A 27,919-nucleotide genomic window follows, 5' to 3' on the forward strand; every position below is an offset into this window, starting at 1 on the left:
CTACACGACAGCTGCATGGGGATTCAGACCGGAGCTTCCAGTGTGTTGGCCGCACTCCCATTGGTCCAATAGCGCCACACCTCCTCCTTGATTGGCCAGCGTGCCCCCACGTGACCCGTTCCAGCTCCGTGAGCCGGAGCTTCATAGTATCTTTCGGTTACAACCTGCAACTATAGCGATCACTGAATCCTTCACTTCACTATAGTCTTACTATTAGTTGTATTTAAATGTTACTGTTTATATTTTTGTATTGAAACTACTTTGTGTCTGACATTGTCTCACTGTTTACATATGTTTATATGTGTTTACCAGCGCCGCCTAGCAACATGAGTGGGCGGGTTTGGCGCCCTTTTTGCATGTTTTTGTGTTTTTTTATCCAAATGTACCCTTTATAACCCCATTGATTGTCTCTGCTCTGTATGCACAATTTCTGATGAAGGAAGCTGCTGCTTCTGAAACGCGTTATACCTGTGCCTTTGCAATAAACAAACATTTATTTCATCTACCTCGTGGCTGTGAATTCTCTGGAGCAGCGCTGGTCCCCAGAAGGACTTCTTGGCACCTTTTTCGTTTTTCCTCTATGGTGTCTGTATGAGTTTCTCAGTGGTGGCTTATAATATGGGCAGTTTAGGCATCTGCACTTGGCCTATGGCAGCCCAAACTACCCATATTCCACTACATCCCATTTGCTGGGAACCCAGGGCTACTTCCTAAGGTAGGCACCATATTCCTGTGATCGGCCAGAGAGTCATTGACTCACTACACAACACATCGATGGCAGATAATGAGAGATGATTGTCTTCTTTTTCCCCACTCGGTTGGTGCAAAGAGGGCAATGTTGGGGGGCTACTTGGTAAGGGCACTATTGGGGAGGTAACTACTGTATGGGGCTCTATTGGGGGTAACTACTGTGGGGGCACTAGTATCAGGTATCTACTGTGTGGGACACTATTAGGGGATAACTACTATTAGCGGATAACTACTATGTGGTGCACTATAATGGTGGCCAAATGCTGTGTAGGGACACTTTTACGGTGTAGTGGCAATGTTAGGGGGCTATGTACAGTACTATGTGGATGAACTATTGTGGGCCTAACTACTGTGTGGACCACTAACTACTGTAAGGGGGCATTATTTAGGGGTTATCTACTTTGTAGGGGCACTATTGGGTTATAACTAGCATTAGAGTGGCATTGCTGGGGAGGCAACTTTTGTATGAGGGCTCTATTATGGGGGTAACTAATGTGGGGGCACTAATATCAGGTATCTACTGTGTGGGGCAGTATTAGTGGGCTTCTGCTGATGGGGACACTATTGGGGCTAATTACTGTGTGGTGCACTATTAGGATGTCCAAATGTTGTGTGTGTGGGGGGGGGGGGGGCACTTTTAGGGGATGCTACTGTGTGGTGGCAAGGTTCAGGGGGTTAACTACAGTCTCTGAAAAATATTAGGGTGCCAACTACCGTGTGGGGAAACTTTTAAGGAGCTAACAGCTGTGTGGGGGCACAAAAGAGACACTATTACTTTTAGAAGCACTATTACTCTGTGGGTCAAAAAGAAGCCATTTGGGGAGGTATGGATGGTGAGTTGGGGAGGTGTTTAGGGTGCCCTAAAACTGAGGAGCCTAAAGGTGTCCATACACCGTATACTAAAATCTGCCAACCCCGCCTCTGCAGTATGAAGTGTATAAAAGTGCCCTGACATGTTCTGTCAGACGTGATGGATTTTCAACCCCCAAACCTATTGTACTCAGGGAACAGTTACTAAAAATGTATGGGTTACATAAAATGTTTGTATGGCAGATTTTATAGAGTCATTGCTGAAAGACGTCTTCATGGTGGTCTGGGCTAGATGGAATAGAAATCCATACTCCGTAATCATTAACCAGGACACATAACCACTAGACCACAAGGGAATAATACCAATCACCTGGATTACCATAGAATGGCTGAAGAAGGATACTAAAAGACTGAATGATCAATGCATTGCGTAAATCACAGCTTCTTTATGTATGGGCCCTAAATAACAGGATCAATAGTTACCTGTAACCAGAATCTTCTCATACTCAAGCTGGTCACAAGTTATTAGAACATCAGAGAAAATGTATCTAAAATCCATTGTAGTTGGACATTTTCATTCTTTTGATAGAATTTATTACTGTACTTTGTATATCGATTCTCACCAAAGCATATGAGATGGTATCACACATATCTTAGATACATCAGCTGAGTTTGAATAATGACAGGACATGGTCTTCATAAAAACATTACCTTTACTTCATACCATATGATCACATTATCACTGTATATTCCTCAGTATATAGTCTCGGTTTGGCTCAGCAAAGTCTCCTGTCTGCACGAGCTATGGAAGTAAAAACAGAAGCTGTGCCGTGACAATATGGCTGTCTACCTTCGAGCCCTTTTTGGTCATATTGTTTTTTCCACTTGAGCTAATATAGTCCTGCTATTTTTCTGTTTTTCCATTAGCTTCCAATACATGAATTCAAAAAAGACAAAAGCGCAGTATAAAAGAAATTGTTCATCGGATAAAAAAAAATGCAGAATTGGCGAGTACGGTAAATATCTGCTCAGAATTTTTTTGGTAAATTTTTTATGCTTATTGCTCAGTATACAAGGCTCTGGGGCAAATGTAGACGCAATAAAATGTCTTACATGTTGCATTTTACTTGTGATTGGTTGTTTATTATAACCGTGCTTGGCTCTTTATGATTGTCTAGGATCGCAGCCTCCATTCTAACTCAGTAGGGGCCATTATAATAAAAGTGGAGTGGCTACACCAAATTGTGGAGCCATTGGTCAGGTCATGGTATTGCCAGATAACAATAACGTGCCCCTTCTGAATATTTCTTTGGCCTCATAATCACCTGCGGTAAATGGATTTAGAAGCGTGAACATCTTTGTTTCCTTCCTTTCAAGCCTGAAGTCAACGAAGAATCAAAGTCTCATCCAACAGTCACCGTGATGCTTGGACCTCAGCATTCAACATAAGATGTCGTAACCCACTACGCTGGGATAGGATCTAACATCTCCATGATCAAGGTTACAGTGTCTTCTGCCCCTTGGCTCACTGTTTGATACAGGTCACGCCGGCATCTTCAGCGTGGCCACAGTTAGTCTTGCCCCAGCTGGAGAACAGGCACTGAAGAAGGGATTCCTCAGTTCCTTTACAGGCAACATCATCCATCCAGATACGTCCAGTACCTGTAAAAATGGAAATAAAAGGTGAATTCATATTTTTTCTATTGGTGGAAAAGGGGGAAATAAAGAAAATAAACACTTTTTAATACATTTTTAATTTTTGTCAAGCTGGTGGGGGGTATGACATCCTTTGACCTTCTCCACAGGTTAGATCTTCCTGTCATTGGGAAGATCCTTCACAGTTTATGTAAATGAACCATTGCATACTTGCCTTGCCCTGGTGCCCTTACATCTCCTGATTCTAACGTCCTAGCACAAGAATAACTCCTGTGCATCAAGCTTGATGTCTCTGGGTCATGCTAGACTTGGATCTATCTTTTACTCCCTATATCCAAGCTCTTGCACGCTCCTGTCATCTACATCTCAAAAACATCAACAGAATCCGCCCATTTCTCACCACTGACACAGCTCATACTCTTAAAGTCGCCCTGATCCATTCTCATCTTTACTACTGTAACTCCCTACTAATCAGTCTTGCTTTCGCTAAGCTCTCTCTTCTCCAGTCTATCCTGAATGCAGCAGACAGGCTCCTCTTCCTCTCCAGCCATTACACTGACGTCTCCTCCCTGTGCCAGTTACTGCACTGGTTGTCCATTAAATCCAGAATTTAGTTCAAACTCCTCATCCTCACCTATAAAGCTCCCCACAACTCTGCCCCTCTATACATCTCCTCCCTCGTTTTCTACCCGTGCATTCTGCTAATGACCTTACACTAACATCTTCCATAATCAGAACCTCTCACTCCCTCCTCCAAGACTTCTCTTGTGCTGCACCAGTTCTCTGGAATGCAATACTCAAAAACCTCAGACTCATACCCTACACCCGCAGTTTCAATCGTGTCCTAAAGACTCATCTCTTCAGGCTCGCTTATAGAACTCTAGTGAGACCACATCTGGAATACTGTGTCCAGTTCTGGAGACCTCACCTACAAAGGGATATTGATAAAAAAGAACGGGTCCAAAGGCTACAAAAACGGTGGAGGGCGTCAGGCATAAAGCATATTAGGAAAGACCTAAGGATTTGAATCTGTATAGTCTGGAGGAAAGAAGGGAAAGTGGGCCTATTAGTAAATCCTGCCGGGGAAAAGGGGCAGGGCCTAGTATAAGACCGACGTACTTGTACGCCAGTCGTCATAAATCCCCCCCCCCCATATCTGAGACACTTTTTACCTGTACTCAGACAATGGCATGTTACTGGCTTACCCAACACTCATAGGTGCTTTCTGTTTCTATGCACAGTGGCCTGACTGTTGACAAATAAAGCACTTACTGCCTCTCGTGTCAACCTCAGTCCTCCTAGTGTGTAAGCTCTTGTGGGCAGGTCTCTCACTCCCTTTGTATCTTTATGGTTTTTAATTATTTAGTTCTGTTATGTGTCAATGTAACCTCTGTATTGTATTGTATCTCGGCTTTTAATGCATTGCATAAATGTAATGGGAATGGAATCAGGGAGTTGGGGCAACCTCGTGTAATGTAATGTGAAGCATTCAATGCTCCAGGACACAGTATTGTAGAACTTCGTGAATCCTGGGGATTCCTGTGTCCTCCTGGTGATTTATAGCGTCTCTTCCTTTTCAGGCTCCTGCACATACTCCTGATTTATATCACCGGGATGGAGATCTTGGACTCAGTTCTGTTGTTTTATAGCAGGCCACGGCAAAGGAACGTGTTCTGCAGATGAGCAGTCCTTGAGGGAGACCTCTATAAATGTCATGGCTGAATGATTCAACAGGAGCAGATATGAGACTCTTTAAGGTTTTGGGTTTTGGTGGTGGATGAAGACGACTTCTCCTAAAATTCATATACGTACATATTGGCACGCAGGGTTAGGGTTGAATCTTCAATCAATCAAAACCATGCAAACTATCAGACTAAGTGTAATCCACCAAACAAGGATGTATGTACTATAGAAGAAGCCCCTATATGTAGAAACGTGGAGGCTAGGTCTTCCCATCTTGGGATGGTGCATTTAGTGATGTGGTGTCTCACCACGGGTGTTGCTATTGGTTACTCCCTTCGTAAAAGCCTCTACTTTTGTCAGTGTAAGTGGTGATGAAGTAGTGCCAGAGTTTCACCACAAGATGTCACTGTTGCAAGTTTGTGTATTCAGTTATTGCACAGCTGTAGTATTATTGTTTGTTTATATGTCACATGGATCTGTAAGCCAATGAGAGTACAGTCTTCTTCTATCCTTCTTCTCTCTTTACTTCTCACATATTGAGTTCTGTATGGAATTATTTCCACCTAATACTGCATCCAGTACTTAATTCACCAACAACAATCACCTCCTGTCCACGATCGCTGCGGACCATCTCTGAATGAACTCATCTGATCGGGACTTGCTCCAATCACCCAGGTACGAACACTGATGTGTATTGCTATGATGGAGAGGGCAAGGTGATTTCTTGAGGTTCTACAGGTTGACGGATCAGTGTGAATACAGCCGAGGGATCGCACTGTGCACTGCCTACAGAATAATGCCGCAGGATATACTACATTCACCAAACACCATATTGGTTGTGAGTGGAATTTATGTGCAAAAGAATACAGTGAGTAGCGCCGATGGTTGCATCTAGATCACTAGCCTAGTGAACTAGTAGCTATTCTTACTTCTCACATATGCACTCCTCACCCACTCACAGCACACCTTACAGGGGCTGTAGATAGGAAGTCACATGGGTAGAGGAAGTGTAGTGTCTTTTGTCACTAGACTCTGTAGAAGAAGGACACAAGCCAAAACGCTCTCTACAGCGGTCCAGTTGGGTCCTGGCCCTTTGCCAGGTCCCCAGTCTCAGTGTGCAGTCTAGAAGCAGACCTAGGCACATGCAACCTACAGATTCTTCTCAAGTAACTCCACTCAACACTATGCAGTGTTAAACCCTCACTAGAGAGGACAAGTCAGAGATCATCGTTATGGACAAGGAGGGACACAGTGCAGGACAGTATCCATAAAGAAAGGGAAGGAACTGATCCGGATAGAGCAAAGTTGCTGGAAGCCTATAAACTCTATCTCGCAGCGTGGGTGTAAGCAGGGAACCCTCAGCATTCCTCTCATCCCAGGTAACAAGGTTTGGGGCTTGTATCACCCACTAGGATAGTATTCTCTCTCCCTCTTTTTAAGTATTCTCCTATTTCTACCTCCGACATCCTGGCAGAGCACAGTACTACTTGGGTTGGGACTCTAACAACATCCTCCTCTCTACTCTTCTGATACCTCTTGGCACGCAACCCAGTCAGCATGACTGTACCACTCTCCATACTCTCACTACAGATCTGGATCCTAAGCTAACAAGTGTCTTATCAAGTGTAAAGTATTCTACCAATACAAAACTGTATAATCTGCTGCATACAAGTATCTTCAGAGTAAACCAGATTTTATTTATGATAAAGAGACTCTGTGATTCCTCGTCAAACACCGGCACAGTACACACACACTCTTTGGGTCATCTCCCCTTTCTGTGGGTGGCAGTGCCAATAGTCCGGGTGGGTCTAGCACCCAAGGGACCCCGCAACAACCCGGCAGGACACTGTCCACAGGGGGAACAAGGTATAACCGGCCCTTTAAAATAAAAGCAGGTGTGCCACCATACCTGTGTGCCCAACAGGCACTGGCGTCACAACATAACATCACTGGGCCCGGCTTTAACTTGGCCAACCACCATAGAACTGGCGTCACACTTCACCATCTGGCAATTGACCGCCCGTGTCACCCCCACACTGGGGGTGTACTACCACCGCACCACAGTGACACTACACCATACCACTGGATGATTGCACTGAAATCACTAAAAGGCCTATTGTTTTAAGTGTTCACTCAGCTGCTACTAATGGATATCTGAACTTTTAACAAAAGCCAAGAAATTCTATGAACAATGGACATACACTAGAAATCTATGTCACTTATAACTGGTCTGGTGGTGATATGGTCTATATGCTAGATTATCAATCAGTGAAACACAAACGCCTGGGTGTGTGTGTGTGTGTGTGTGTGTATATACAGTGGTGCCTTGGATTACAAGCATAATTAGTTCCAGGATGGCACTTGTAATCCAAATCCACTCTTAAACCAAAGCAAATTTTCCCATAAGAAATCATAGGAATGCAGACAATTGGTTCCACACCCCAAAAATAATGATTTATTATTCTGAATAACATCTAAAACAGATGAAACAAACATTCAGAAACAGCAGAATATGTTACTGTACAGTAATGGAGAGGAAGGGAAACACAAGGGCTGACAGAGACTGCAGGGAGCATAAAGGAATGAGCAGGGTAGCTGTGGGCACATACATGCAGCGCTCTCTGTCCGGGGAGAGAGGGGTTACAGCTATGGAGAGATTACCTCCACAGTCCTGTCTACTGATGTGAGTCCCAGCCTGAAGTGGATCTGCTATGATTTGAAAGGTGAGGGAGACTTCCTGGGTCAGAGTACAGGGCTGTAGACCCCGCTATGCAGACCATGCCCCTCCTCCACTCTCCACCCTCCACCCAGTACAGGGAGCTCTTAAACCAAAGCAATGTTCTTAAACCAAGTCACAATTTAGAAAAACTGTGAGCTCTTAAACCAAAACGCTCTTAAACCAAGTTACTCTTAAACCAAGGTACCACTTTATGTATACTTGCCATTATTCAAATATGCAGACATTTAAGCCCCACCTACAAGGAACAACCTAAAAGCATTTAAAGCAATACTGTATCCACCAACCTCACCACACCAATGGTATTGTCCGTTTGATGGAATGCCCCTGGGCAGGATTTCTCCTATTTATTGCTTGTCGAAACAGTGCACATGTGCCGCTTTGGATCGTTAAGGCACATGTGCAGGGTTTAGACAAGTGATGAATAGGAGAAATCCTGCTAGAGGCAATCCTAATACTGGGGAGGGAGGGAAGGAAAAAAGGAGAAGCGTCGCAGGCCTAGGGCACAGATGCTGTAAGCCACGCCACATTGACTCGGCTGCTGCAGATTGAAAGATTGTTTACCCTAACTAAGGCACCGGGCACATTTTAAAAGACACGACTAGGAAGGCCTTACTCTCATCAAATGCACCAGGGTACCAGCGGTTTGGGGAGTTAGTTGGTGAATTTAAGAATGTCCCCCAAATGGCCACTTTAATAAAGATTTGTATTAACACTGCTTTTACAGTTCAGTTGCATAAAGGCTGTAAAAGGGCTACAATGCAGTTGTGCCCTGTGCTAAGCCCACCCATTGTAGGTGTTTTAAGATGTTTTCCTAGACATGGAAATGTGGTTGGGGAGTGTTAAGCTTTATAAAACACTTCATGGCAGTCTGGGCCAAACAGAGAATAAAATGGAAACTGAACAGTTCCATACAGAAAAGACGCCCCCTGTAGTTACTGAATGTATTTGCCCTGTAGTCACTGGGTGTATCTGCCCTGTATTCATTCTTCACTGCTTTGAATAAATACATGACCATTATATAGTATCTTCACTACATGACCATTATATAGTATCTGCATTATTTACAGCTTGGCAGCTGTATCTAAACTTATCTTATAGAAGTTGCCTTATAGATACGCTGCCTCCAACCTTCTAATAACACAGGGCGTATCATCCATAAGATCTAACAGGTTATTTGTGGATCATCTGTTATTGTGTCAGCGCCGGGGCCTCCGGAGACTCCTTAGGTAATCTGATTCATTTGTTAGAACATGGAAATCCTTATTAAGCCCATTCCTGAGATGACTGAGCCCTTACCACCCTGGACAGTAAATTGTATTAGTGCTTCATGTATCTGCTGGGGGTGTATCATAATAATCTAATAATGTGCAAGTCATCATTATAGTATTAAAAAGAAAAATTCTCTGGAATTATAAATCAGTCTGTCTGGTCTGTTTATGGAATTCGTAGGCACAGTGTGATGTATAATCTCGTAAGTCTCTTTCTAAAAATAAAATTACTGGAATCCAGATGATCTGCGTCGATGGCTTGACTCCTACATCTGCCAGCGTTCCTGACACGGCCCCCTTCCCGAAGCCTTACGTGGGCACCGTGGCCGACATTCTTTGGCCTACTCGAAGTTCACTCCATTTCTTCAGCTCAAGACATTAGGTTATTTGATGACTTTTTGTTGGGGTTTGGTTGCACTGACGGAGGTCATTATGTGTAAGCTTCACAAACACAAACACTGGCTTGTATCCTGGTTCATGAGGGCCGTGTCCATTGGCATCATCTTGCGTTTCGGCACCTCTTGCTGGTCGTGTTTGTACGTAAGATTTAATTCCATTTTCTGCCAGGTTCTCAGACTAAACACAATTTGCAGTAATTATTCTGAAGGAGTATAAGGAAATCAATAGATCCGCCTGGCCAGAGTAAATAATACTAAGACCAAAGTTCTGTGTTTCTGACTGCATTCAGTGCCTGGATTCTGCTGAACCAAGGGCATGTGATACACCATTCCAGGCAAATACCCTACTAAATGACTCTTAACTCCCATCTGAAGGATTATAATAGAGTGAATGCTCTACATAACACTCTCATGGCTAATTTGTCAAAAAGGATTCGTGTGACCAGCTTCATGACTTTATCAACCAATCGCTAGTGTTGAATGGACTTGCTGAACTGCTTGGGTTCGGCAGCGCCCCCTAAACTCTAACACTCTGCATTGACTCCTGGTGGCTGGAGAAGTTTAATGCTGCCCTAGGGAGACCAGGAAAATAGCCATAGGCTAAAGGCTGTATTCATGTTTTCCTGGCGTAGTTTCATGGTTTCCCTAGGGCGACATCTACCTTCTCCAGTTTCTGGGAGTCAAATGCAGAGCGTTCAGGTATGAAGAACGTTACCAAACCCAAACAGTTTGGCTAGTGTGCTCAACACAATTTTATCACCTCTCGAAATGTCCAAATAATGACTTGCAAGGGGTGGCCTCTATTCCATAGAGGAGGATGTTTCAACAGCTATGGGGTGAGGTAAGGGAAGGATCAAGCTCCCGATGGCTGATTTCAGTCTCTGGCTTTTTGTGTCAGGGGTTTTCAAGGCAAGGCACCTGCCCAGGTTTCCAAAGGAATTTGGCTTATACCATGTTCATCATGTGGGGATGTCAAAGCAAGATGCTTAGACACATTTTGTCAATTCTGCATATCTCTAAGATGTGAAACGTTATGCCCTACCTTGAAGAAATGAACAAGGAATAACAAATATGCCCTTTCTCATGGCAGCATGCCAATTTACATTGGTGGAAATGACATTGGTGGGATCTCCAATATTGGCCAACATGAAGGGGCCTTGATGCAAAGTCATCAGCTACACTAACCTTTGCCCCAAATGGCCTCTGAAATTCAAATTATTTCAATGGAGCCTTAAAGACAGACACTATATTAGACTACAGACCCTTTACAAAGTTATGGGGCAGAAGGTGACCAATCCAATGTCACTCAGTTTCAAAATGTAATATTACTTAGACATATTGTGAAACTACATTTATGACACCTTCAGTGATGAAGTCCTCCTACCACGTGAATGGATGCTGTCACTTTAAAAAAAAAACTTTTAACATCTTATGGTTGGACACTGGGTGTCACAACACCAATCATTTTCTAGAATGAGTGGGGACAAGTCTGCCCTAAGAGACATCCTCCCAGTTAAAGCGACTTTGTACCCAAAATCCCCCCTTCCCCCCCAAAACGCTTGTACCGTTGGATAGCTGCTTTTAAACCAAGATCTGTCCTGGGGTACGTTCAGCAGGTGATGCAGTTATTGTCCTAAAAAACTACTTTTATAATTGCAGCCCTGTGTCAAATTGGCGTGGCCTAGGGTGTGTGTGCCCAAGCCTTGCACCGCCTCTCCTTCCTCCTCCCTGCCCTCTTCATAATTAGGAACACTCCCAGGCAAGATTTGAATAGGAGAAATCCTGCCCCGAGGCATTCCTAATGATGAGGAGGGCGGGGAGGAGGGATGGAGAGGCATTGCAATCCTAGGGCACAGACACTCTAGGCCAGGGGTCTCAAACTCGCGGCCCTCCAGCTGTTGCCAAACTACAATTCCCATCATGCCTGGACAGCCAAAGCTAAAGCTTTGGCTGTCCAGGCATGATGGGAATTGTAGTTTGGCAACAGCTGGAGGGCCGCGAGTTTGAGACCCCTGCTCTAGGCCATATTTACACTGTAGTCTTATTTGACACAGGGCTGCAAGTATAAAAGTTGTTTTTTAGGATAATAACTGCATCACCTGCCGAACGGACCCCAGGACAGATCTTAGATTACAAACAGCTATCCGAAGGTACAAGCGGTTTGGGGGAGGCAGATTGTGGGTATAGAGTCACTTTAAGTCCACTGAAATAAGTTTCACACTTAGAACTCAGCTGCACGCTACTCTCCATGCTCATTCTATTCATTGGTCAGTGTTTAAGCACTCATGCTCGACCAATGAAAACTTTAGGCCTGTCAAGTGACAGGTACACTATAAGGTACCCACGCTTCTCTTTTGACAGTCTTTCGTGTATGGGGCTCTCTTGAACAATCCCCGACAGATGGTTTATGTTGTGTAACTATTGTGTATGTGCCCCGGCCCACCTATGAGAAAATTACTCATTACAGAGGACTTGGGACATTAGGATATTGATAGTCGGTACTGGTTGATTTTTGAGAATCTGAAAATTTTGTAAGATGAAACCGTGGGTATAATTGTGACCAGACCTATGAATTCTATGGACAGGTGCTCCATATAACTTGCCTTTAATGTCTAACGCGATGGCTTCTTAATTATAGGAACACGTTTCAGGCTGGAAATGCAGCAGCTCATTACCGGCTTCTACATTTGGCGCGTCTACCAGCACCTTACATCTGCCACTCGGGAACAGAGCCGTGTTATGTTTATTAATGATCATTAATAGGAATGGGGTCTGTCAGTGAGCGGCATGTCCCGTCCCCTCCAACTGTACCCCAAGGCTCATAATGGGTATGTGTTTGGGTCTTTTGTTTTTTTGTTTGGCCATCGGGCATGTACTGTAATAACAGGGAGCACTATTAAAGTATAAAATCCTATTACCACATGGGGGCACAGGGGGCACTATTACATTATAGGGCATGAGGGCATTATCACTTCATGGGAGCACAGGAATCATTATAACTCTTTGGTACAGTAGGTATTATTTCTGTATGAGGGTACGGGTGGCATTATTGTGCATGCAGACACAGGGGGTATTATCACTCTATAGGGACACAGGGGGTATTATTACTCTATAGGGACACAGGGGGGTATTATTACTCTATAGGGAAACAGGGGGTATTATTACTCTATAGAGACACAGGGGGTATTATTACTCTATAGGGACACAGGGAGTATTATTACTCTATAGGGACACAGGGGTATTATTATTCTATAGAGACACAGGGGGTATTATTACTCTATAGCAGCGGTGGGGAACCTCCGGCCCGCGGGCCACATCCGGCCCCTGAGACCTGAATGTGTGCGCCGCTCTGGTGGGGCAGGAGCCGGCATACACAGCATCCTCCTGTCTCTGTGACAGCTGCCAGACACAGGAGGATGCTGTGAGTGCCATCCCCTTCCCCACCAGAGCGACGCACGTCTTCCTTCTCCGCCTGCAGGAGAAGACTGCCACAGGCTAGAGGGGAGAGAAGAGGATCTGCGCAGCGTGGGAGTGGAGGAAAGGTGAGTGGGATGTTTATTTTTTTATTTGGGACAGGCACTGGGGGTTAACTATGCTACCAGGGACATGACTGGGGGGGAGGGGGTGTTAACTAGGCTACCAGGGACATGACTGGGGGGGTTAACTAGGCTACCAGGGACATGACTGGGGGGGGGGGGTTAACTAGGCAACAGGGACATGACTGGGGGGGTTAACTAGGTTACCAGGGACATGACTGGGGGGGTTAACTAGGCTACCAGGGACATCACTGGGGGGTTAACTAGACTACAAGGGGCATTACTGGGGGTTAACTACAATAGCAGGGGCACTAGGGGAACAATACTATGCCTTGTCCTGGGTGCTGCAAACCCACGCTACTAATTGCCGCGCACAGTATGCAGCCTTGGAATGATTTTATTAATGCCCGACCGGCCCTCGACATGGAAAAGGTTCCCCACCCCTGCTCTGTAGGGACACAGGGGATATTAATATTACTGTATAGGGACACAGGGGGTATTAGTACTGTATAGGGACACAGGGGTTTTTATTGCTGTAACTAATTGACAGTAATATGTATAATGTACTGAATATGACAGGAATTCATCCCGTCAGCGTTATTTATGTGTATATGAAGCTGTGGCGCCCTCCTCTGTTTACGTTCATCAGACTATAACCCAGATACATCAAAATCTATAAAAGTGACAGCCATGCCCTCCGCACGCAGCTGTCAGTCAGCCGGGATTTGTTTGCCATCTTGTCCCCGTACCACATGTTATGCTCAGCATCAGATCCGTATCTGAGGAGGGGATCTACATCTGATCCGGGCGTGGGCGAGCTGTGTGGTTACACGTCTCCTTGCCGCTAGTCAAACACTGGTAATGTGTATATTTACCATATGTAGGATAGGCCATACGCAGTATGTAGTGGTTTGGGGCTCCAAAAGGAAACATCGGTCATTTTGGAAAATCTTGGATTTTTATATTCACATAAGATCACCCTATCTGTTTCTAGGAAAGCTGAATTGCAGGTGGATGACCCCATTAATGGGATAGAAGTGTGGACATGTGATGAGGTTTAGATATTGGATGGAGCTGAGTTTCCCAGCAGCACAGAGTACTTCAGCAGAGAAATATGCAGCTCTTGTAAGAGATGACAGGCTTGTATCGTGGAAGGAGCAGGCACAGAGTGTTTCAGGAGAGGAGTGTGCTGATCTTAAGTGGATTGTGTATTACAGTTACACAGTGGAAAGAATGGGTTGATCAGCAGTACAGAGTGTTTCAGGAGAGGAGTGTGCTGATGATGTGAGAGGTCACACACTGAGAGTGCAAGGAGGGCACAGCAGAGGTTAACCCGAATACACGTTCTTTGCTTGGAGTGCTGAAATCTCCTTAAGAAGCAAATTAAAGTTAAGCCGCCATATCCTGAAGGAGAATCACATTATGAGTCCTGGTTACATGGAAGGAAAACCCCCATTATGTTGTGTAATGGATCCCATATGTCCCGCCGCACACTCCTCTAATCCTGCTCATCTGTCCTGGAGCTGGAGCGCCTCTGCTGGGAGGAATGGGCCATCATAGTGTAGGGGTATCCATACAACATGGAGCCTGATCATCTGTCCTGGAGCTCGAGCGCCTCTGCTGGGAGGAATGGGCCATCATAGTGTAGGGGTATCCATACAACATGGAGCCTGATCATCTGTACTGGAGCTGGAGCGCCTCTGCTGGGAAGAATGGACCATCACAGTGCAGCGGTATCCATACAACATGGAGCCTGATCATCTGTACTGGAGCTGGAGCGCCTCTGCTGGGAAGAATGGACCATCACAGTGCAGCGGTATCCATACAACATACTGTAGAGCGTGATTATCTGTACTGGAGCGCTTCTACTGGGAGGAATGGGCCATCATACTGCAGGGGCATCCATACAACATGGAGTTCCATCATCTGTACTGGAGCTGGAGTGCTTCTACTGGGAGGATTAGGCCATCATAGTGTAGGGGTATCCATACAACATGGAGCCCCATCATCTGTACTGGAGCTTGAGCGCCTCTACTGGGAGGAAGAGGCCATCATTGTGTAGGGGTATCCATACAACATGGAGCCCTATCATCTGTACTGGAGCTGGAGCGCCTCTACTGGGAGGAAGAGGCCATCACTGTGTAGGGGTAGCCATACAACATGGAGTTCCATCATCTGTACTGGAGCTGGAGTGCTTCTACTGGGAGAAATGGGCCATCATACTGCATGGGTATCCATACAACATGGAGTTCCATCATCTGTACTGGAGCTGGAGTGCCTCTGCTGGAAGGAAGAGGCCATCGTTGTGTAGGGGTAGCCATACAACATGGAGCCCCATCATCTGTACTGGAGCTGGAGCGCCTCTACTGGGAGGAAGAGGCCATCATTGTGTAGGGGTATCCATACAACATGGAGTTCCATCATCTGTACTGGAGCTGGAGCGCCTCTGCTGGAAGGAATGGGCTATCATTGTGTAGGGGTAGCCATACAACATGGAGCCCCATCATCTGTACTGGAGCTGGAGCGCCTCTGCTGGAAGGAAGAGGCCATCATTGTGTAGGGGTAGCCATACAACATGGAGCCCCATCATCTGTACTGGAGCTGGAGCGCCTCTGCTGGGAAGAATGGACCATCACAGTGCAGCGGTATCCATACAACATGGAGCCTGATCATCTGTACTGGAGCTGGAGCGCCTCTGCTGGGAAGAATGGACCATCACAGTGCAGCGGTATCCATACAACATACTGTAGAGCGTGATTATCTGTACTGGAGCGCTTCTACTGGGAGGAATGGGCCATCATACTGCAGGGGCATCCATACAACATGGAGTTCCATCATCTGTACTGGAGCTGGAGTGCTTCTACTGGGAGGATTAGGCCATCATAGTGTAGGGGTATCCATACAACATGGAGCCCCATCATCTGTACTGGAGCTTGAGCGCCTCTACTGGGAGGAAGAGGCCATCATTGTGTAGGGGTATCCATACAACATGGAGCCCTATCATCTGTACTGGAGCTGGAGCGCCTCTACTGGGAGGAAGAGGCCATCACTGTGTAGGGGTAGCCATACAACATGGAGTTCCATCATCTGTACTGGAGCTGGAGTGCTTCTACTGGGAGAAATGGGCCATCATACTGCATGGGTATCCATACAACATGGAGTTCCATCATCTGTACTGGAGCTGGAGTGCCTCTGCTGGAAGGAAGAGGCCATCGTTGTGTAGGGGTAGCCATACAACATGGAGCCCCATCATCTGTACTGGAGCTGGAGCGCCTCTACTGGGAGGAAGAGGCCATCATTGTGTAGGGGTATCCATACAACATGGAGTTCCATCATCTGTACTGGAGCTGGAGCGCCTCTGCTGGAAGGAATGGGCTATCATTGTGTAGGGGTAGCCATACAACATGGAGCCCCATCATCTGTACTGGAGCTGGAGCGCCTCTGCTGGAAGGAAGAGGCCATCATTGTGTAGGGGTAGCCATACAACATGGAGCCCCATCATCTGTACTGGAGCTGGAGCGCCTCTGCTGGGAGAAATGGAGCATTACAGTGCAAGGGTATCCATACAACATGGAGTCTGATCATCTGTACTGGAGCTGGAGCGCCTCTACTGGGAGGAATGGGCCATCATAGTGTAGGGGTATCCATACAACATGGAGTTCCATCATCTGTGCTGGAGCGCCTCTACTAGGAGGAAGAGGCCATCACAGTGTAGGGGAATTCATACCACATGGAGCCCCATCATTTGTACTGGAGCGGGAGCTTCTTTGCAGGGGGGCACACTCCTCTAATCCTGCTCATCTGTACTGGAGTCCCATCATCTGTAGATGGATATAGACAGTGGACGTGTCACCCCAACATGTGGTAGGTCAGCAGTGTTGTGGATGCAGCTCTGGATGTGACTGGAGGATGAAACTTAAATGTAAAGTATTGGAGATGTAATTTTCGAAATATTCCAAACATGTCTCTTTAATTTTGAAGTCTGAAGAATTCCAGTTCAGGATTAATGGTGCAATCACATGAGACCATAATAATCCAGATATTACAGTTCTGGCCTGTGCGGTGGGGATGGTGTTCTTACTAATGTCTGTTTAATGATTTTAGGGGAAGCGGTGAAGGTCCCCACTGATTGAAATAGTTTAGCATTAGGTTGGTGTATAGCTTGTCTAGTCTGTCCAGCTGCAAAGGGGCCCCGAGGAAGGAGGAGGAGGATGGGGCCCAATCTACATCTCCCATCATCTTCCCATATTCACAATTTCCAGCCATCTCTCATACATACAGAGAGACAGCATCAGCCCAGTATGTCAGGAGACTCTGTATGATCACCTGAGCTGCCGATATAGAAGGTGGGAGAGGAAGAAGCCAGTGAGACCTACAATCTAGGTATCTTACCCCTGTGCAGAGAGAAACATAGAAGGCTGTCGGCAGAAAATTACCTTTTAGTAATTTCTTTGTTATTCTTAGGATAGATATACAGTGGTGCCTTGGATTGGATTACGAGCATAAAGCGATCAGCATGTGGAGTATAATGTATAGTAAGTGCATAAACCTCATAACACATCAGCATTTTGTAGATACAGGATTGAACTGCAGATCCCCATAATGCATTAGCGTAGTACAACAGGCCAGAATAGAGAAGCAGGGCTGCTGCCAGAGGTCGGTGTGGTCACATGACAGCAATGGGGAAGGGGGTGTGTTGAGCATGGACCAATCAGGACTGACAGAGACTGCAGGGAGCATGAAGAAATGGGCAGGGTATAGGGTGAGCACAGTATAGCAGCACTCTCTATCTGGGGAGAGAGGGGTTACAGATATGTAGAGATTACCTCCACAGTCCTGTCCCCTGATGCAAGCCCCAGTCTGAAGTGGATCTGATATGATTTGTAAGGTGAGGGAGACTTCCTGGATCAGAGTAAAGTACTGTAGACCCCGCTATGCAGGCCATGCCACTCCTCCACTCACCCTCCCACCTAGTACAGGAAGCTCTTAAACCAAAGCAATGCTCTTAAACCAAGTCAAAATTTTGAAAAACTGTGAGCTCTTAAACCAAAATGCTCTTAAACCAAGGTACCACTGTATGTATATACCAGGCAGGTTTACATTCAGTTATTGTGGTTTTACTAACAACATCTGCTGGGAGTTTGTTCCAAGCATCTACTACTCTTTACTCCTGCACCTTATTTAGTCCTGTAACATATTTTAAGGTTTCAATCATGTCTTTCCTCCAGACTATACAGATATACATCCTTAAAGGGGTTATCCAGCGCTACAAAAACATGGCCACTTTTCCCCCTACTGTTGTCTCTAGTTCAGGTGCAGTTTGCAATTAAGCTCCATTTACTTCAATGGAACTGAGTTTCAAACCCACCCAAACTGGAGACAACAGTAGGGGGAAAGTGGCCATGTTTTTGTAGCGCTGGATAACTCGTTTAAGCCTTTCCTGATATATTTTATTTTATATCTATTTAATCAATGTACTTTTTTAGGTTTCCAGAACTGTACACAGTATTCCAGATGTGATGTCACTAGAGCTGTATACAGCGGGATCACAGTTTCCCTCTTCCTACTAGTTATACCTCTAGCTATACAGACCAGCATATGATTTGCTTTCCCTACTGACTGGTTGCACTGGGGACTCATTTTAAGGCTGTCAGAAATCACTGCCCCTAAATCCTTCTCCTCTGAAGTCTTTGCCAACAAAAAACTGCTGATATGATACTCGGATAGAGGATTTCTCCTCTCCATAAGTGCAATATTTTACATTTGGAAACATTGAACTACAAAACCTTCTCCTATGTCACTATCCTTACCTACCAAACCTTCTCCTATGTCACTATCCTTACCTACCAAACCTTCTCCTATGTCACTAACCTTACCTACCAAACCTTCTCCTATGTCACTATCCTTACCTACCAAACCTTCTCCTATGTCACTATTCTTACCTACCAAACCTTCTCCTATGTCACTAACCTTACTTACCAAACCTTCTCCTATGTCACTATCCTTACCTACCAAACCTTCTCCTATGTCACTTTTTTTTACCTACCAAACCTTCCCCTATGTAACTATCCTAACCTATTAAACCTTCACCTATTTCACTATCGTTACCTACCAAACCTTCTCCTATGTAAGTATCCTTACTTACCAAACCTTTTCCTATGTCACTATCCTTACCTACCAAACCTTCTCCTATGTCACTAACCTTACCTACCAAACCTTCTCCTATGTCACTAACCTTACCTACCAAACCTTCTCCTATGTCACTATCCTTACCTACCAAACCTTCTCCTATGTAAGTATCCTTACTTACCAAACCTTTTCCTATGTCACTATCCTTATCTACCAAACCTTCTCCTATGTCACTAACCTTACCTACCAAACCTTCTCCTATGTCACTAACCTTACCTACCAAACCTTCTCCTATGTCACTATCCTTACCTACCAAACTTTCTCCTATATCACTATCCTTACCTACCAAACCTTCTCCTATGTCACTATCTTTACCTACCAAACCTTCTCCTATGTCACTATCCTTACCTACCAAAACCTCTCATATGTAACTCCTTACCTGCCAAACCTTCTCCTATATTACTATCCTTACCTACCAAACCTTCTCCTATGTCTCTAACCTTACCTACCAAAACCTCTCATATGTAACTCCTTACCTACCAAACCTTCTCCTATGTCACTATCTACACAACTACACAACTACCAGCTTGGCAGAGACTAATTGGTCTCAGGCTGAATAATAATGCAACCACAATGCACTGCTCTAAAGCAAGTTCTGCACAGACTCTGAACCAGCAGGGGGTGGCAGAGAGATGTAAGGTTCTGCAGCAGAATAATATGAAGGAGAACTATGATGCGACCAGAGTAGATACAATGATGATGAGTCAGAGGAGTCAGTATTTGCCAGACAAGGGGATATGGGATTTCTCGAGCTCCTATCCAGGACGCTTACAGATGAATGATGATCTCCTTCCAGTAACCAACAAGTCCATGGAGGTCAGCCTGTTCTTTCCTTGGAAAATAACCGCACGTAGCAGGCACAGCGCTGGTTAAATCCTTTGTTACTTCATTCCGCACAATCCTCCTTTGTTTTCCGATGATTACACAGCTCATTTACCGCTGCACATCTGCCTCCAGGCGCTGGATCCTGTGCTCATGTTTGCCATTTTAAGGTGAAGTCACATAAAGGGTTAACCTCAATCCTGATTGTAATGACAATGATTTTCGGTAAAATATATATATTTACTTTCCTAATTTGTTTTGATGTATTGATGTGGAAACAAGATAAAACACCAAGTGGACCGGAAGGAGCTGCGCCACCTAGTGACCATGTCATGTCACCATTAATACTGACTGCTAGGATCTCTGCAGTTTTCTACCTTACCTACTAAGCCTTTAGACTATGACAGTCTGCCCTAGGGCTGTAAAGCATATAATGGCGGTAATTCTCAGATCTCAGACAATTGGTTGTTGTCTAAATCCATAGATGGCAGGATGTGAAGTATCTGCCTATGGGACTAAAATCTATCCTCTCCTTTAAAACACAGGTCTCCATCTGCATCAATATATACATATTGACCCCCGGACGAAGGCAACGAAACGAGCGTCGGGGTGGTGGCGTCCCGGAGGAGTTACATAACAAAGGGACCTCTAAGGTAGTTTACTTGCTGGATCCCCAGAATTTGTGGGGTAATAACAATAACAAATAGGTGGACTACAGGATTAATGTTACCATATATGCTAATTTAATAATTTATATGCACTAGCACTTTGGTATTGTAATATAAAAAATTTTTAGCATTATTTATTGTGTATTGCACTTTATCCATCTGTAAGATGACTTATGTTGTGGGTCAGGGATTGCATAAATTAAGAACCACCTCCGGGATAGCCACCGTTCTTTTTAATGTTAGGTTTTCTCTCTTTTTATGAATTGTTTTAAATATATGTACTCAATAAAGATTAAACTTTCTTGCTACGTAAGTTCAGCATTTTTCTCTTCTTTTGGTGAAAATTGTTACGTAAAGCTGTAGTAGCAGCAGAATGGCTGCATGCAAATAGCTGACCATAGCATATACAATAGAACACAGGATACTGCATTTAGACAAAAGTGTGAATAGTTAAACCATCAGTCACTCAGACCCTAGGATTACTTCTTAATTTCAAAGATACACAAAATAAAGCATTTATTTTCACCTTGCCCAAACTTGGCGGTCCTGTACACCTCCTCGGCTCCCTTGTATCCCAGCATCCGGCACACCACATCTCCGTCTTTCTTATCCCAGCCATCGTCACACACCGTGCCCCAGCTCTTGTTGTGGTACACCTCCACTCGTCCTTCATGGGGACCGGATCCGTTCACCAGTCGGACCACCCCCTCCTCTGCTGGCCCTGCAATACAACACATCAGTCATTACAATACTGGAATACTGGAGGTTGTAGCATATATATATTACAAGCATAATTAGTTCCAGGACTGTGCTTGTAATCCAAATCCACTCTTAAACCAAAGCAAATTTACCCATAGGAAATCACAGAAATGCAGACAATTGGTTCCACACCCTAAAAGTAATGATTTTTTTTAATTCTGAATAACATGTACAACAGATGAAACAAATAATGAAAAATAGCTGAATATGTCATAATATAAGTTACTGTAGAGTATAGCAATCAGCATGTGGTGTATAATGTATAGTAAGTGTATAAACCTGATAACACAGCAGCAGTTTGTATATACAGGATGAAACTGCAGATCTCCATAATGCAGTAGTGTATGGCTGCTGCCAGAGGTCTGTGTGGTCACACAGACCTGAGTGTGAGTGCAGGCACATTATAGCAGCAGTGTATATAGCTGAGTGTAAGTGCAGGCACATTAGAGCAGCAGTGTGTATAGCTGAGTGTAAGTGCAGGCACATTAGAGTAGCAGTGGGTATAGCTGAGTGTAAGTGCAGGCACATTAGAGTAGCAGTGTGTATAGCTGAGTGTAAGTGCAGGCACAATATAACAGCAGTGTGTATAGCTAAGTGTGAGTGCAGGCACATAATAGCAGGAATGGAGAGGATGGGAAACACAAGTGCTGACAGAGACTGCAGGGAGCATGGATGAATGAGCAGGACATATGTGGGCACATACATGTAGCACTCTGTCTGGGGAGAGAGGGGTTACAGCTATTAAGAGATTACCTCCACAGTCCTGTCCCCTGATGTAAGCCCCAGCCTGAAGTGGGTCTGCTATGATTTGTAAGATAAGGGAGACTTCCTGGGTCAGAGTACAGTGCTGTAGACCCCGCTATGCAGACCATGCCCCTCCTCCACTCCCACCCAGTACAGGGAGCTCTTAAACCAAAGCAATGCTCTTAATCCAAGTTACTCTTGAACCAAGGTACCACTGTGTATATATATCTCATTTGACCCAGGAACAAACATAGATTTTGTGTTTGGGGTGAGGTGACCTTTAAGGGTATCCTGTGCACTGAACATCTGTGAGGTTATAATCAGGAACATGCAGCCTGCAGCCAGCAGTCGCACTCTCTGATAGGATGATGACTGGCACATGGTTCTGATTATCCACCTTGGAGGGGGGGGACATCGGAGCCCTGGCTGTAAGCGATGAAGAGCGGCTTTCCTGAGCGTTGTATTCGCTCAGGTTCATGATGTCGCACAGCTGGATGTACAGATGACCATCCCTATAACTGCAGCTCTTGGATCAGACCCCGACCACACGTATATAGTAACAGAGAAAACACTGAGAGGGGCCCAATGTAATCATTGAGGGTCAGATGTCCCATATATTGTATATAGATGGACCCCCACACTATACCCGGGAGACCTATCATAAGAAAAGGGGTTCATATCCAGAAAAACTGTCCTCACCTATTACTTCTCACAGCTGAGGGGTCACTGTACATTACATTACTGATCCTTTATTATACCCCAGAGCTGCACTCACTATTCTGCTGGTGGGGTCACTGTGTACAAACATTACATTACTTATCCTGTACTGATCCTGAGTTACATCTTGTATTATACTTCAGAGCTGCACTCACTATTCTGCTGGTGGCATCATTATGTATATACATTACATTACTTATCCTGTACTGATCCTGAGTTACATCTTGTATTATACTCCAGAGCTGCACTCACTATTCTGCCATCACTATTTCCTGATAATTAGGATAATATGTAGTGAGCGAGGTGCCATAGTATCCCGGGTCATGTGATCAGCAGGGATCTGGTTATTATGACATGTATGAGGGGATCGGTGTAATGTTTCCGCTGCTTATTTTTATGCCGCACGCTGGAATGTCACTTGGCGGCTGACTCCACATTACACATACTGGAAGAGTGTGGAGCCTTGGGGACAGGCCAGGGACTAGACAGGAGAGAGCACAGAGCTGGAGACACACACTCCGCAAACCACCGATGTAGTAGAGCTAACTATGTACCATGCAGCAGAGGTGGATTAGTATTGGACACATAGAGGAGTTATTTTTATTTTAAAGTCCTCTATATGTACAGCTATGACAGAGAAGACTTCTCTCTATATATTATGATTCAATACTCACAGATGTAGCTGAGCTGAGTATACCAGGGCCATAACAACGCTCATCTATTCTGTGTTCTGTTACAGGTTTAGCCAAAGAGCTACAATTAATTTTACTTATGAGGTCTGGAGTCAGGATAGGTCTGATCTGAGGTCTCTGTTTATTTAGAGGCTCTCATCTGGGGTCTGTTTTAGTTTCTAGGTTCTGATTTGGGGTCTGTGCTAGTTTAGGGGTCTGGTCTAGGGCTTAGTAGTCTGATTTGGGGTTTGTGTTAGTGTATTGTCCTGGTATGGGTGGTCCACTAAGTTTGATTCCACCTGGGTAAAGTACCTCTGTCAGGTATTGTACCAAAGGGATTGGACCAAAGGGATGAAGGTGTTTACTTGTATTTCCCCACTAGGTGTCACTCTCTGTTGTATAACCATGTCTTCCTAACAGCACATCTGAAGAAGAAAAAAGTGTTAACTAAAGTATTACCCTTCTTCACACACACTCACACACACATCTCTGCACACACGCACACACATCTCTGCACACAGCCCCACCAATCAGAGTGAGCCTTAGTGCCCCCTATACAAAGGTGGTTAGTTCCTGGTGGGAGGTCTTTCGTCTTTTGTCAGTGTATGGGAAGAAAGAGCCAAGAGAGAGAGTTTCTTCTATGCAAGCTACCTTTGCTACTATGCAATGCTAAGCCCTCAGGAGGGGGAACCGTCCTCTGGGAATACCTTGTCCATGTCAGCGATCCTTCTCAAGTATTCTCTGAACAGTTACCAAGCCAAGTAACTGATCCCCAGTAAGACAAATAGCGTGAAAACTGAAGCACTGAATACTGAAAAACCCTCTGTCCTCTTCTGGGAAACCTAGTTGTAAAGGCCTGGGGCTCGTACTGCCTCACAGGGCGGTCACCGATACTGTTTAGGCAGAAGGCCTGCATGGTCTGCATAGTGGGATCTACAGTACTGTACTCTGGCCCAGGAAGTCTCCCTCACCTTCCAAATCATAGCAGATCCACTTCAGGCTGAGGCTTGCATCAGGGGACAGGACTGTGGAGGTAATCTCCTCATAGCTGTAACCCCTCTCTCCCCGGACAGAGAGCGCTGCATGTATGTGCCCACATCTGACCTGCTCATTCCTTCATGCTCCATGCAGTCTCTGTCCGCCCTTGTATTTCCCATCCTCTCCATTACTGTACAGTAACTTATAATATCATTATAATATCACATATTCTGTTTCTAAATGTTTGTCTCATTTGTTTTACATGTTATTCAGAATAATAAATCACTATTTTTGGGGTGTAGAACCAATTGTCTGCATTTCTGATTTCTTATGGGAAAATTTGCTTTGCTTTAAGAGTGGATTTGCATTACAAGCACGGTCCTAGAACAAATTATGCTCGTAATCCATGGCACGACTATATATATATATATATATATATATATATATATATATATATATATATATATATTTTTTTTTTTTTATTGAAATACATAAAATTCTCATCCAAACCACGTAATATAAACAATAACTAAACTTCATGTTCCATCAGCAGTCACAGGCGGCCATCTTAGAAACTTCAACCATACATCTTTCTCCTGAATGTGACACTGATTCGCCTTATCTGTCCAGTAAACAGCACCCCGTCTAATTATTAGGAGAATTGGTAGAATTCCCCCCCCCCCCCAAATTTCTCTTCAACATTTTGTTTTGTATCAATAAATCTGACTATAAGAGTAAAACCATAAAAAAGAATCATTTATCAAAAATATCTTTTAAATTTGCCAAGAATTTGTAATCTGGCTTTCACCGTGATGGTGACGGGCCAAGCTCCATGTGAGGCCCAGGACCCTGGTAATCTCTCTTTTTTCATGTTTTATTTCTGTTCTGAGAAAATACAAGTAATTTTTTACATGTCATCAGCTATATCTTTATCTTTATCTTGATTTTCACTTTTTATGTAATATATTCCCAAAGGAACCACAAAAATGATTTGGTTTAGTCTTCTCCATTGTTCATAATTCTAACATTATTTTTTTACGCATGTATTTTTTATACAGCTGCTTTAAAAGTTGTGGTTGCTGTTATATACTCATAGCAGGTGCAGCGCCAGTCTGCTGTTGTTTACAGATAGTAGGTCCAACATCATTTTGCTGTTGTATACAGATAGTAGTGCAGCGTCAGTCTGCTGTTGTACAGTATACAGATAGTGGGTCCAGCATCAGTCTGCTGTTGTATACAGATAGCAGGTCCATCGTCAGTATGCTGTGGTATACAGATATCAGGTCCAGCATAAGTCTGCTGTTGTATACAGATAGCAGGTGCAATGCCAGTCTGCTGTTGTATACAGATAGTAGGTCTAGTCTTAGTTTGTTGTATACAGATAGCAGGTACAGCATCAGTCTACTGGTGGGGTAGACTCTCTCCAATTCCTGGCTACAACTGGTGGCCAATAATATGCCTAGAATGGAGAAGACCCCATAGCCAAATCAAATAAGGGCCCTATCCTAGAGTTTTCTTATGCCACTATGACAACTCATCCAAGGAAAAGCCCCGAGCTTGCCTATTGTTTCTATTCCTTGTAGGAGAGAAAGCTATGAGGACCCTTGGGGTCAGATGCCCAACTCCTGTTTGTTTAAGATACTGTTGAACTTTGATACTATTGAACCATCCTTAGGATATTGGATTGGTGATATCCAGGCCTTAGCACCCAACGATCAGCTGATTGCCCCACTTAGCGCTGTATTCTTTTTGTTATTTATTGGGCACAGCTCCATACATTTCATAGTGGATGTGACTGGTACTGTAACTCAATCTTATTCACTTCAATGGGACTGCAGTTCCAGGCACAGCTACTACAAAATGTACAATGAAGGCATTCACCAGTAAGGCCTCCTCTGATCTGTAGAGGTGCTGACATTTTTAAGGTAGTCTTACACATACTGTAGCTGTTGGCTGAATGTTTACGTGTTCTGAACAGAGAAAGGGGAATAAAGCCTCTGACAGGCCCCTCTGGCGATGGCTTATCTCCTTAAGAATAAAAAGATGTGGCAGTCGAAATCCAACATGCCTGATCCTTTCTGGGATGCTCCCATACCCATTAGACTGTCATCCAGTCTTGGCAATATCGCCAGCTTCGGTCAACTTTTCTCGAATGTGTACGGAACCTTAAGAATAAGCCTTCAAAATCAAGGTCTAGAAAAGCCCTTTAATGGTATGTTTTCAGTGGAGAGGGGGTAAAGTTGTTTTAGGTCCTTAAAACTTACACATGTCCAACCAGAGCTGCAGCCTCATGATTAAAAAACCATACCCTGTAATGGTAATAGAGTCTTCTTGAGACTCTTATAAATCCCTGGGGAAAGTCTTGAATTGAATCCTGAAGAAGAGCTCATTCTGTCTAGACAGGTGTTATCCGACTCAATGGACTGAAAGTTTTTCCTTTAATGATCTTCGGGGTTAATCCACCAGTACACCACCCGTCGTTTCTTAAAAACAATATCTTATTAGATCAACAAATTGTCCTGCCAATTTCTTTGGATTCGCCAACAGCTCGTAAAAGCAGCTTAGCTTTGGGATCTCACCGGGACCAATAAAAATGTCTTATGTTTAGCAACGCCAGCTCGAAGACCGTACGTCTAGAATAGAAGAGTTGCTCCCCGTTACAGGTGCTGAAGCCGGATTGCTACATTCATCAGCTGTAAAAATGCCTTGTAGGCTCTTCATAAACCCTTCATCGGGGCTTTAACAGTAAGTGCAGAACACTGAACCTGAGCCTACCGAGCTTCAGCCTACACAGACCAAACTAAAGAGGAATAATCTTCACCAGGATGAATGTCTTCCTGGAGGATTTTCTAATCACATCAAGGACTAACACTGAGGCATTGTTACGGCATCTTAAACTCTTTCTCTGCCAGGGATTCCTAGAATTAACACATTTTTGATATATGTCGGGAAAAAAATAACAATATTACAGCCCCACATCATAAGAAAAACAGTTTACGCCTTACTGCCACCTTTAGCATACTACCTCCGATAGGTGGCAGTGGAGGGCGTGCACTTTCCCTTTGGCAATTTCATGCAATTTTGCACCAAAAATTTTGTTGAAAAAAAGCATAAAATAATCAGATTTTACGGCTAAAGGACTCAAGCAGAAAAACAGATGTACAACCCATCATGATATGTGTCACATTTGTCTACGAACATCTACGAGCTCTGGAACCAGGGCAAACTTACATGAGTTTGTTGCTACTCCTTAAGGTAAAAGACCCCATAAATGTGGCACCTCTGCAACATCTCCAATTTGATCGGTAAGGGGAGTGATGACATGAAGAAAAGGAGAAAACATCTCCAGTCTGTAAGGGTATATGCACACAAAATAATTCTTGTGGAAAACTCTGTGCGGAATCCGCCGCTCGCTCCCCCGCACCCCCACTTGAAGTTGTGCCCATCACATAGGCTCCATTATATACTCAGGTGGATTCCGTCGTCCACCCAAAGAATTTATGTCAATTCTTTGGGTGGACAGTAGAATC

The 27,919-nt window shown here is 44.5% G+C and overlaps 1 protein-coding gene across 1 annotated transcript in view; it reads right to left on the reverse strand.

The window, feature by feature from the left end:
• Window positions 1-2,255: 2,255 nt before the first annotated feature.
• Window positions 2,256-27,919, reverse strand: part of SCARA5 (scavenger receptor class A member 5) — a 176,743-nt gene continuing 151,079 nt past the window's right edge. Inside the window, exons 8-9 of the mRNA XM_069973979.1 lie at window positions 21,047-21,241; window positions 2,256-3,222 (exon numbers count right to left, since the gene is read on the reverse strand). Coding sequence (XP_069830080.1) covers window positions 3,086-3,222; window positions 21,047-21,241 — 332 coding nt within the window. The 3' untranslated portion in view covers window positions 2,256-3,085. The remainder of the gene's footprint in view (window positions 3,223-21,046; window positions 21,242-27,919) is intronic.

The sequence above is a fragment of the Dendropsophus ebraccatus genome, chromosome 6 (assembly GCF_027789765.1).
Source record: "Dendropsophus ebraccatus isolate aDenEbr1 chromosome 6, aDenEbr1.pat, whole genome shotgun sequence".
Lineage (NCBI taxonomy): Eukaryota > Metazoa > Chordata > Amphibia > Anura > Hylidae > Dendropsophus > Dendropsophus ebraccatus.